Below are 13182 nucleotides of genomic sequence, written 5' to 3'. Positions count from 1 at the left end.
TGTATAAATAATTGCTGTACTTTTGCCAGAGGACTATTCAGAAGTCTGATGGAATGAAATCCTATTTACTGATGATTTGACTCCAGCATTTTTTCACACCATTGTTGTCTTTTCCCTTACCTGAGCAACATCTTCAAGTTTGTTCCATTTTAAAGAGAGCAGCAGTTTGGGCAATGATTGTGGGAAATTTTCACGACAGTCATATCGCAAAGTCCAAATGAGATCCATTTCATTTTCACAAAGTTGAGATAAAGGATCTCTTTCCATTATTTCTTTTAGCACAACATAAAACTTCTTACCACCTCGACCCTAAAAAAGGAGAAAGGTATAAAGTTGTGATAAATTCAGTAAGATTCGTATATTTTAGCTCAAATACCAGCAATTCCACAGCAGGAGGAACATCAGATAAAACTCAGGGAACACAAGGGAATGACTAATGTGCCTTTCTTTCAGATTTCTTAAGCTGTAAGCGCTACAACAAACAGATTCCAAATTCAGCATGCAGCAGCTTCTGAAAATGCAACTAAACTTTAGAGTTAATGACACTAGATGGCAACATTTCTGTTTTCCAACTCCAACATGGAGAACTTTCATTTAGGATGCATATTTCTTCTTTTGTTTTTCAAATGAAGAAATTTAATAGATACATATGTATTTATTTCTTTTAATTAAAAGCAAAAAACAAAACAAAACAAAACACTTTTCCAATAATAACTAAAAGAAAGTATATTTGCCAAGTAGTCAAAACACATATTTTTGTCTTCTAATCCTAACTTATTTTCCAGATCTAATGTAAATCTTAGCTGTGTTCCAACCCATAGAGTATGTAAAGCTTTTTAACAAAATAATAGCCAAGTCCAAAATATATTGGAAAAAGCAGATATATACATGAATTTTAAGGCAGTTCATCAAGTGAATTATATAAGAAAACTGAGCCAGTAAACTCTTATTTGAGCTGTAGACTTCTTTATTTCCAGACTGATGTAGAAGAGCCAAAAACCCCCAGAAAATAATTTTAAAGTAGTCTTTAGATGATGCTCACCGCCATTGCAGCATTGTCGCTGTTTCTCGCAATCTCAGCTGCCTTTTCAAGTATCTGCAAAAAGTTGGTTTTAAATACGTTAGATTTAACTCCAAATCTGATTGCACTGAAAGAATAAACATTATGGAAACAAAGGAGATAAGGAAATTTTGCTATCTTTTAGATAGTTACAACGCTATTCTTTCGTATATACAGTGGTATAACACAATGTGCCCCTTTTCTAATCTGCAGGACTAGGGAGATCAGGAATAGGAGTGCCCATGATTACCTCAGTTTTTTTCTTCTTCAGCAATCCTGAGCTAAACAGGTTTTTTTGTTATCACCTTGCTTTCTGTTTCTGTTTGCATTTTCCTCTTATTTCCCAGTGCAGCAAACCAATTCCTCGGCTCCAAATTATCCTTTGCTTTCTCATCTCTACTTCTGCTGCTTTCAAGGGCACTGTTTCCACACATCTAGCTGTCCATTCCAGTGTGAATTCACAGACTCAGTCCCTTCACCACCTTCTCAGCTTGTCCATGTGATCTCAGTGTTTCCAGGTACTTCTCTAGATCTGGGATCTTCCCTCAGGTAACACCAGGACCAACCATCTTCCAACAAGAAGCACGTAATGATACAGGGAATATTCCACCCACAAACTCTCAGCACCAACCCTCAGAACAAGGACTGCTGCTTTTGTGAACAGCAAAGCCACATTTCCCCAGAAGCTCAGCTCTGAGTTACTCTTTTTCACTTTTTTTTTGGCCTTTGGAACTTTCTATCTGGTTTTTGAAGTTCACGTGATAAACCAGGATGGATAATTAAGTACAGCTGTAAATACAGTTCTTCCAACAGTGTTGTGCACACACTGCAGCCCTGGACAGGTGTTAGAATGGTGACTGCCTGAGCCCATTAGACCAGCTGAACTGGTCCAGTTGGCTGTCTAACCTCACTGCAGGAATGTCTATCTACACTTGTCAGATGCTGCTGCTTTGAGGAATGAATCATAAAATGAAATCTCAGCTAATAAAGATGTCTAAAGAGTCACACCATCTCCTTTCCCTCAGAGCTCTGCCTCTCTCATCACCCAGGATTACAGCAGCACCCCCAGACACAGGTTCAGCAGGACTTGTGCTGTCTTCACTCAGGCAATGTGAGAAATAACAAAAGACTACAATAACCAGAGCATAAATACCCAGCAGCTAAACCTCTTGAAAAGGTACACTAACTTGTTTTATTTCTCTCTCTGAATGAACCTTTTATTAATATCGTGTATTACATCTGCCACTCAGCCGCAGAGCTTGTTTACATATTGTGTGTGAAAACATGCATAAACAAAACCACAAGGTCCTAATTCCATGTTTGATGCCTCCCTGTGCTTCCCAGCCCGCAAATAAGCTTTGAAAGTCTTTGCAAGTCCAGCTTTGTTCAGGTGAACCCCAAGTGTGCCAGCAGCACTGGTCATTAACCAGCTCTTGCCTCACACAACAGATTATTACCAATGGTCCAGGCACTTCTCCCTCAGCCCCAAACTCGCTCTGCAAGTGGGCTGATGACATGATTGAACATTTTCATCTATTCTTGCACATTATGTTTCCTAGAATAAGTATCTGGCACCCAATTGTCCAATTCTTTGGCGAAAACAAGCCATAACACTGGGAAAATTAGAAGCAGCAAGCAAGTCTCAGCTGAGACCATTCTGAGCAACAGACTCTTGGCTGATATAACCCAAGCACTGCAATGTTACTTCTGATTCAACAGAACCTTCACTGAGCTTGAGTGTTACATGGGTGGTGAAACCCATTAGGCATCATCTTAACATCACTACACTGGGTATCTCACTGTATGTGATTACTAAAGAAACACTTTCACCTAACCTCTCTCTAATATGCACATCAAACCAAGGGTTTTTTTTCTTTAGAAATTAAATACATAAAGTGTAATGAGCAAAAAACTTACAGCACTACAAATAAATCAACACCAAAGCTGACTAAGATATGTCTCCACTGTGAAGAGTCAGCTGGTCAGCCATAAATAAGGCAGCAATTAGTCAGCACTGGTTTAGTTCTTACTGCATTTCCAATGCTGTTTTAACAAAAGAAGTACTGACAAGGACAAGGGGGAAAAAATCAACTCAAAATCAAAACAAAAACCCTTTCTTGTTACATGGTTTCATTTTGGTGAGCCTTAAACCCCAAATCCCCCTTTGATCAAGCTGATAGAGTTGGTGGTTTCAGTCTTTTCGTTCATGCCCCCCAAAAGGTGCCAAAAGGCCATTTTCTTTAAGTGGTTATTGATTTTCTCCAAACCAAAATTCAGACTAATGTATGTATGAGTTAAAGGTTGTTTTTATAGAGCATCCTTAGCTGTCTGGTTTTAGACTTATTTTATTGCTTGTCTTAGCTTTATTTCCTAGTTTGTGAACAACTTTTTATCTAGCATTCACCCTTCAGACAGTACCATATGTGCTTCAAATATACATTTCCTTTCTAGATATTCACATCTGTGCAAAACTGCAGGGCAGCTTCAGTGGGTTTAGTTCAAGAGCAGACCTTCAGAAATCCCTTTTCACGCAGTGTTAAGAGTCTATTTATCCTTTAGAGGACTTGAGCTCTTAAAGCAGTGTCCCAAGGAGTGGGTAACACACATTTGTACCAAGAAAGAGCAGATCTTTATAGATCACAGGCAAACAGAGTTTGAAGGTTTCCAGAATAGCAGATAAATTTAGCTTTTTGTTAAATCATACATATGGGAACTTATTATGCTTTTGACCCTCAGAAGACTACGTACAGACCATTTTTAAGAGCAGACATCTTCAAAATAGACCCTGAAGTCAGAGCAGTGCCACTCACGCAGTGCAAGTTTAGAAACTGCAGTGTGCTGACTAAAAGGCAGGAAGAGGGGAACTCACTGGAAAAGGCAGTGTTGAAAGGAAAGAAGTAACAGCTATTTACACAAACTCTCCTGACTGCTATTTAGGTCATAGCTTACCTTATCAAAGGGAGGGTAATTGATAGGCTGTTTGGAATATTCCTGAAATCTAATGTGCAAAGCTGTTGCATTTTCAGTGTAAGGGTTAGTCTGGACGGTTCCCATGGGATTCAACATTTCTTCAAGTTCATCTGAAACATTGACAGAACAATTGATATTATAGGTCAGGCACAAATTAAAATTTTAAACCTCTGAACGGCAAGGACACAGTTAAAAGTGTCTTGATGTGCACAACAGACAGCAGCACGTTCTGCAGCACAGCACTTCTGGTACAGTGCTCTGTACCTCCAGCATAAACTACCTCCTACATTCCCAAATGTTGGATTATCACCCAAGGAGAAGCTGATTTTCTCTTTCCAAACTAAACATCACAGTCAAGGGAAGATGAGATACCCCTGTAGTGAAACAAATCCCAGGAAGATCTGCAGCTTCTGCAACCCAGGACAACACTGCCTCTGTATCCAACAGTACTGAGGAAGAGTTTTAAGCCAGTTTTCTTTCAGCACTACAGCAAAGCTGATACAGGGTTTCTTGGGATGGAATAAATAGTGACACGGAGGTTTCACACACTCACTAACCAAGCTGAATATCAGGGAAGAAGACAAAACCCTAATTCACACTTTTTGCTGATGCAAATGTTGCCACATACACTGTAGTTTATCTGTTTAGTTCAGGATGCACAGCACAGGGGACCAAATGAAACCTAAACTGCTTCTTTAAAACAAGAAACAGTAGATATAAACATGCATGTATTTGTATGTGGTTTTCCTTCCATAACAGATAAAACTTTTAAAATACTAATTCCAAGCAGACTCTTGCTCTTCCTCTTCCCTGGTGAACAATACTTTCAAGAAAGAGATTAGGATGCTATATATTTATCCATATAAAAAATACAAGCAGTAAAGAGACTCTTACAGGGGAATGGGACATGCATACACTAAATATTCTACTACTTGATACTAAATTCTCCAGTACCTAAAGCCCAAACCTTAAAAGTTAGACTTTACCAGGAAATGATGACCAGCTGTGCAGTACCAGTTCTCCATTCTTCAAGTGTCCTTTATAATCAAACACCATGGTATTTACCCAGGCTACAGGATAATGCTGTTAAAGGAAATGAGTTTTACATGGAAATTTAGATGCCAGCAAATATTATTACAAAGCAAACACTACAGTATAAATAAAATTGAGAAGGTGGCTCCTTTTTTTTTTTTTTTAATAGTGATGATATCTTTTGGAAAAGCAGTTGATCACATGCTTAGTTTTCAGCATGTACTTCACTACCACTGAGGACAATAAGACTTAATTATAGGGGCATCAACCTGCCAGTGAAAAAATACACATTTCCCTGAGTGGGAGCCTATCCCTGAATGTAAGCCTAATGTAATTTGTTTCATCTTTTCCCAATCACAACTCATCTACAGCTCAGAATAAAACTGACTGTTTAAAACACAACTCTTTAAACAGCTATGTGACAGCTGACTTACAACTGACATTTTTATGCCTTTTTCAATGTCTGAGAAGTATCAAAAGCTTTTTTGTACCAAGATGTGCAATTCTTAATACATATCCTCTTTTTAACTTTTTATTTTCATTTTGCATTCCTGAACGCTTAAGCGAGGAGAAGTAAAAATTTCTGAATGTTCACTTCAATCTAACTCAGAGGTCACTCAAGAAAAAGAAATGAAATAGTTACCACTTTTCCTGCTTTCCTAATTGTTTGGTATTTGGAAGGATTCATTGCCTTGGTGGACTTTTTAGTTTTCATCTTATCCATCACAGCATAAACTGCAAAGCAGAGCCTTGCCATCCTTGGCAGGTCACAGACATTGATTTCAAACTCCAGCTCCTCATTCCAAACGTGGTCACTTCTCCCAGATATTTCTGTGCTTACAGTAGTTTTACAAAGGAGCTCTGTACCATGGAAAAGACCAGCCCTAACATGAACCTGCCATAAAGAAATAACAAAAATAAAGCTTATCACAGAACCTACAGAGTTCTCCATACAATATTATACAGAATATATATGAATTTCAACAAACAACTAAACAGAATGAAAAAGTTAAGATTAATTTCTTGAATGCAAATTGAAGTCTCCAGGTAGAGCCAACTTGTGCTTCAAAATGAGAAAAGCTTTGGGGTTTTTCCAGCTTAAAAAGAAATCATTTTGTACTTAAACTGTTTATAAAAATCTACAGAGGGAACACTGCTGACTCCAACATCAGAAATCACCTGTAATAATAATGACAATGTACATGATTTCCTGGAATTGTTTCATCTTTAGCACCCAAAAAACAACAAACTCAGGTAGCTTGAAGGATGAAAATAAGGATCAGGAAAACAGAAGAACAAGTGGATAAAAAAGCTGGAGCTACTGGCACTGAAATGAAACCTGTTACAGGTGAATGCATTTCTATTTAATAACATATGTACCCAGAAAAGTGCAGAGTGAAATATCCCAACTTCTTTCAGGTGGCCTTCCAAAAATACCAGTGAGAGATAAAAACCCACACATGTAATCCTTTGGTCAACACCTAAGAGAAGTTCTCAGTGTTACAGTTAAATGTGTGGAAGTGATCTGATGTTTCAGGTTCCCCGTGCTCCTTGACCAACCTTCCCAACATTCCCTTTAAGCTATCATATTATCCTTTAAGCTATCATATTATCCTTTAAGCTATCATATTATCCTTTAAGCTATCATATTATCCTTTAAGCTATCATATTATTTCTGAGCACTGCAAGGAAAAGACAGAGATGTTTCAAACTTCATCAGGTTTTGGATTAAAAAAAAAATTCACCTTTCTAATTCTAAAATTTCCAATCCTGTTAATGTAAAGGCTTGGGTCTCTTTTTTTTTTTTTTCTTTGCATTCTGACACTCCCCTTTTACTGATGAAACTGTGCACCAACTGTGCAGGCAAAGAGCAACACAAAAAGACAAGCAGTTTCCAATGTCATGCCTTTAGATAACGGGTGTTAGACAGATGAATGAGGTCACTTGTGCTCTAGGTGAAAGTACTCCACCCAGCTCACACTATCGCACTGCTACCCATCTGACAAATGTTTTGTTTCCCCCCACAAACGCTGCATTTGTGAACCTTGGTGGTGGATTCAGCAAAAATAGATGAATATTGGCTTGATCCAAAGCACAGTGGGCGTAAATGAACAATGGCAGTGAATTAAACAGCCTTAGAATCAGGACCAGAAAACAAATGAGTTCTCAGTAGTGACAATTTCGTAACAGTGTAGACAGACAACACAGGGAAACACACGCAACTTTGCAGGGTTGCTCTGAGCATTCTTGTTCTTGGGTAAGTACAGGACTTCAAAGTTTTCAATACTAAAAAGCATTCAAAATACTAAATAATATTTAGGTGGTGCCCACAGGTGTTAATACAAAACAATTGTCATTTTTTCCTGTTTCTTATAATCAAAGTGTTTTCTTTTTCCTCTAAAAATGTACTCAAATTAACCACAACTCACTTTTTAAAGCCTGGGAAATACACCTAGAAAAACCTGGTAGCTACATTGCTTCCAGAATCCACCTTTTCTTTTCCCTTTCTTTTCTTTTAAAAACTTGAGAGTTTACAGAATGCAGAGATGAGAAGATATTAGAACAAACCAAATAATGGTTTAGAAGAGGGAAACATCTAGTTTTGCAGGGATGTATTTCCATAATCAGAGTCTCAGGTAGTAAAATATAATTATGGCTCATTTAGCTATGTAGTAAAATGAAGGACTGCAAATTTACAAGGAGGTTGTAACAATAGTTTTGATGAAATAAATGCACCAAGTATCTTGAATAAAGCATCAGAACAGCAAATATCCATGGCTAATTGGATCTCTTCCTTCTCTACATGACTGGTTATACAATCTATCGATTATTTAACAAAATAAAGGAAATTTAAGTTATTCTATCTCACAGGCATTGCTCTTGTAAGGCCTTAAAGTAGTTTTGCAATAAATTCCCATGTGTTAACTTGTGGTCTGTACAACAGTCAGTAGCCCAGTCATGTACATTTTTACAGGAAGTGATACTCCAGCTTTCTTTCTTTGTGTCCTTCATGCTTAGAAAATAAAAGACAGACTGTACAGAAGCATGCAGTCCATGTTTAGACACACAGAATATATTCAGGGCTACAAACCCCTCATGTGCCACTGTAAAACATTTAATATTTCATCTGTGTCAGGTGTTTGCGACAGTCTCATTTAAATAAGCCTATTTCACATCAGTATCAGTAGTTTACAGAAACCATCTTTTAAAAAATCAAGAACCATATGAACATTCATGTCATTCTGTCACAATTACTGCACTGTTCTAATGCACATATCCAACTTCAGACAACAAGGGAACACCTTAGCAGTAAAGCTGGATTTTTAACCAGTGCTGCCAAGGTCACTGGGAATAATAAAAATGCCTACAATTTTCCTGCATTGAAACCTGTATGTCTTTGAGGTCACTTAACATTGGAAACCATTAAAATGATGAACAGAATGTCTTCTGATACTCCACACAGTTACTTACTTTGGCATTTTCTTCCGTATTTAGTTTATTCCCCTTCAACAGAATAATCTTGAAAGGGTTGGAAATATCCCATACACTCTGAGAAGGGAAACAAAGACACAAGTTCATTCTTCATCAGTGTAACAGTGAGATTTATTTTATAAGCTAAGCATTTAAAGCAATTCATAAATACAAACAAAAATGCCCTCTTAAAAATACAGATCTGAAATCTTAATGGATAATTTTGTCATCAGAACTACAAGCAGATAAAGTAAAAACTCAGCTGAAAGGGGGCTGCGTTGGAGAACACACATCACGTACTACTTCTGACAATTCAGAATAACCCTTCAAATTTATTGTTCATTCTGAATAACTGCAGAGCGTGTAATAGAGCAAAGATCTGCCCACATTTCTTAGAGTGACAGCACATAAAATATAACTGTGCTGTAAGGTCGTAAGTTTAGTAATAAAGGAAGCACCAGATTATAAGAAAGTTAGATGCATATTGTGGCTAAAATTGCCCTCACTGCAGTGGCAGCATCACGTACAGTATCTGGGCTAATGCAGAGATCCCAAAGCACTGCTGCCCCAGCCAGGGCAGCTCCATCAAAGCTGGAGAGCCCAGGTTCTCCGCAGTAACTTCTCCAGCTGTTGGTTCCACACTATTAGCCACTCCTCTGGGTTGTGATTTAAAGTGCAATCAACAGCAACGGAAGGGGGGAATGGGTGGTGCAAGGGGAGAAGGAGGATGGACAAGCTGAGGGTAGGTAAGAAATTCGCAAGAAGTCTCAAGGTCTGCTATTTCTGAGGTACATCTCACAAGCAACAGGAGGCTCTGAGTACACCCAGGTGACCTACACTGGCAAACAGCAGTCACAGCATAAAATCCCAGGATCTGTATTCCCCAAGTCACTGTTGCTTTCGGGTATTAGGCATTCCCCACATGAACTTACAGTTGTCGCTCTTGTTTTTTTTGGTGGCAGAGGAAGAGGAAGGTTGGATGATTTTCGGTTTATGGCAGCTTCTATGGCAATCATCTCCTGCTCACACATCTTCTTTATGGTGCAACACTCAACCAGAGTCAGCTGAGGGAGGGTCCTGTTCATCACGCAGTTGCGGATGTACTAAAAGCCCAGGGGAAACAGTTGTTACCACCTAGCAGAGTGTTTCTACAGCAACTTTCAAATCCAAGAAACAAGCAATTCATTACAAAGACACAAAGGGGATGGTGCACACGTATTTTGCAATTGGAGAGGGCTGCAGACACAAAGAGACAAGGTGTCACTGTTCAGCACAGCCAGACACCCAAGGGGACAGGGAGCACCTCTGGCCAATGCAGCAGAGAATTGTTACACCAAGTCCCAAAAAACTTTATGTACCTGGAACTGAATTAAGGGGTGATCACCAAAAACATATTCTAGCCTTCCACTAACTTGCAGCACATAGTCAGCAGGATCAACTTCCTCATCTTCTTTCCCATGGATAGTCAAACGTTTTCGGATTGCCAGCTCATTCAGCTTGATGGGATTCATGTTAGGAGACACCTGGAAACTAAAGACATCCTAACAAAACACGAGCAGGAATATTGAATGTCAAGCTTGTCAGAGTCAGATGTACAAGGCTTAAATTGTAGCACACATAATAAAATAGAGTAGAAATAATAACTGCCAAACTCAGCCTATTTTAACAGTTACAGTTAATGTTTATATCTGTAGGGCAATCACAACAATAATCACCCTAAAAGCTGCAAAATGTCAGTTCCCAAAGTTTTATACTACCAGAAGTACTTTTAAGAACACAGACCTTTATCTATTTGATTCAACAGTGATTTGAAGACTTCTAGAGCAGTGCACTGATCCAGAAGCTTGCTTTTGGAATGTGACTGAGGGAACAATAAGTCATGTACATATTCCAAGGTATTTAGCAGTACTAGATGTGTTAATTTTTGCTTCTTTCTGTCCACTAGCAATCTGTCCTCTAAGTACCACTGTACTCAGAAGAAAAAGAAAACTTCAAGTAATAAAGCAGAAGAAACTGTTCATGTGAATAATGTACAAACCCACCATCAAACCAGGAGAGCAGAAAAGAGGAGTAGCCGTCAACACCCATGGCACTCTGACTACAACATGCAGAGACTCCGCATTTTCCAAGCATTATTTTAATCAAACCTTTAGAGGTTATTTATGTTTCCAAAGTAACTCTAATTTCAATGTGTTGTAAAAAAATTAAGGCAAGAAGTTACTTCCTTTTGTAAGTAAAAAAAAAAAAAGTTCAAACTCATTTCAACTTCCTAATGTAACAGATCTGTAAAATGTTTCATTTACCTTAATGCAACACATTATGCTCTGCATAGGCTTGTTTGCAAAGATTGATTCAGGGAATTATTTTTTTTAATTATTATTTTTTATTTACACACACACACTTCTGAAGATGTAAGCATCCTAAACCCATTTATTAACAAATGTGCAGTATTGTCTGGCTTACATTCTTTTGCATTGTGCTTTATTTATATAGACATTTACTGGTAAGAAGCCAAGTTGCCCTAATGGAAAATACAAAGTCTGTAAAGTCATGCTAAATTAATTCTGTATTTTCTCAGTTTCTGCAGGGTTCTCAACAGCTCCCTCCTTTCAGAAAGCTCCACCCTGTGAAGGTTTTCTCCTAGCAGTGGGTAGGCAGGGAATAACACTTTTTCTTCCCAGAAAGCTGGTGCTCTCTGGCACTGCCTTCCTTCCCAATTGTAGGACTTGACACATCTGTCACAGAAACGAGGAGAAGCCTCTCTTGCTCCAGAGAGAACCAGGCAGCTCTTATAGCTCACCCTCACCTTCCAGACTAAAAGTATTTTCTCTTTCTCACTCTTACAGCTGAAAGAATTAAAAGACCACAACAGTCCCCACATCTTCCCTTTAATTCTTCAAGGACGATTACAGTGCTCAGTACAAGCAGCACAGTCTGGAAAAGAGTTTACTGCTCTCAAAAGCAGCTCAGATTTGAACTGTTGGTAGCTCTGGAGGTCAGAGTTGGCAGTAGAAGCATTTGAAACATTTGAAATGTCAGCAGCCCAAGCTATTATAGTGGCAGGCAAATCCATTCTGCACCAGCACCAACTTTTGCTCTGCTTCTGTGCTGTCAGCACATGCACATACGTGCAGTGTTTCAATCAAAAGCTGACAAACACACAGATTCTCTCACTACTGGACAACTACAAGTTCTCTACTAAGCCAAAGAGGATTGGAAAATCCTCTTTGTTGTTGTTTTTGTTATAATACAACTTTGCACATAATATCAGCTGGTGTTACTGGTGACCAAATTTAGTATGCACCTCTACAGTTATTGTTTCCAGAGGTAGATTTTATCTTTTCTCTTTTTTTTTTATTTATTTATTAAGTTTAAAGAGATAGCACTGGAGATTACACAGTTTTGAAAATAAAATTAACTGAATCATTAGAAAATCAGTATCTAGCAAATCGGGTCAAAAGCCTGATATATTTACACACCTGGGAGATTTTTAAGGCTTCCAATGCTGATAATTCAGTTATCCAAAAGAACAGAATGTATAAAGGAGTACCAGGAACGCCGGACTCAAGCACAGCCACAGCAACTTCAACATCAAAAAAACTGAGGCTACAACATTTTAGGTTTTTTGGTGGAAATTAAAGGGCTTTTCATTTAAAAATAAGCTATAGTTTTGTTAACCAAAACAAAATGGTAAGTAAGTCTCAGTGTTTTAATTGTCTGTGTGCATTTTGAGAAGAGGGAATACTAATTTTTTTCTTTTTAAATGCATTGCTCAATCTAATGAGCAGATCAACCCCAAAGATGTTCAACGAGCCACACATAGAGGGAAGTGCGTTGAATTCACCAGCAGCTCCTGATGAGCTGAGCTTAAAACTGAATGCTAGTGAAGCAACACAGTAACAGTTGTCCAAAAATAGTCCAGACAACTTTAAATCACGTTTTATGTTTAAACAAATGTGAAATAATATAGAATATACAAGTTGTGCATTTTGCCTTGAGAAGCAGAACAGTAATTTGACTTTAGGAAGTTCAGTTCTCAACTGTAGGTTCACATTCTCGCCTTCTTGCAAGAGTCAAGGACCCTGGTGATAGAATTTGCATTTTAAAGCAAACACCACGACGTTAGTATTCTACTTCATTTCCATCAATCCCATGCTAATTCAGATCCGGATAAGAACAGACATGAAGTGTGAGGAACAACCACTCCTACCTGGCAGTTATCAAAATGAACAGCCACTACGAGATTTCCACTGTAGAGCTTATCCTGGAAGCTCTCTGGGATGACAGGTTCCTGCTCTGGTGGGTAAGTGTGTTTCAGCCAGTCCATCCAGGAGAGACCCACAAGGGACTGAATCTTTTCCTCGCTGATCTTTCTCATTTTAGCTCGGAAGTCGTTCACTTCAGGATCTTGTAAGGCATCGAACTCATGGAGACCTGAAAGAATCCAAGCAAGCCAAAAGATACATACCTGAACCAATGTGTGTCTTAGATACTATTACAGGGAAAAGCCAAACTCACCCTGACCTGAATACTGTTTGGAAAGTCTCTCCTCACAAGAGCAAATGAAGAGAAAGCACAGCAAATGCATCATAAAGACCTCAGAGCAGAAGAAGTGTTGGCAAACTGCTTTTTTTAATCCCACAGAAAGA

The 13182-nt window shown here is 38.5% G+C and overlaps 1 protein-coding gene across 4 annotated transcripts in view; it reads right to left on the bottom strand.

Moving 5' to 3' along the window:
- The window catches only part of PIK3CB (phosphatidylinositol-4,5-bisphosphate 3-kinase catalytic subunit beta), an 85547-nt gene that overhangs the window by 18905 nt on the left and 53460 nt on the right, over positions 1-13182 (bottom strand). For all 4 annotated transcript variants that reach the window (XM_027884347.1, XM_027884350.1, XM_027884348.1 and 1 more), the window contains 9 exons: positions 12744-12967; positions 9892-10074; positions 9466-9636; positions 8534-8611; positions 5706-5957; positions 5017-5113; positions 4010-4140; positions 1043-1096; positions 121-309 (listed from right to left, as the gene is read on the bottom strand). In XM_027884347.1, the coding sequence (XP_027740148.1) occupies positions 121-309; positions 1043-1096; positions 4010-4140; positions 5017-5113; positions 5706-5957; positions 8534-8611; positions 9466-9636; positions 9892-10074; positions 12744-12967 (1379 nt within the window). The remainder of the gene's footprint in view (positions 1-120; positions 310-1042; positions 1097-4009; positions 4141-5016; positions 5114-5705; positions 5958-8533; positions 8612-9465; positions 9637-9891; positions 10075-12743; positions 12968-13182) is intronic.

This window comes from Empidonax traillii, unplaced genomic scaffold (assembly GCF_003031625.1).
Source record: "Empidonax traillii isolate 1590-97213 ecotype Southwest subspecies unplaced genomic scaffold, ASM303162v1 scaffold143:size1492093, whole genome shotgun sequence".
NCBI classification, from domain to species: domain Eukaryota; kingdom Metazoa; phylum Chordata; class Aves; order Passeriformes; family Tyrannidae; genus Empidonax; species Empidonax traillii.
The sequence above is the reverse complement of the archived record's forward strand: the minus strand, read 5'-3'. Positions and strand labels throughout refer to the sequence as shown.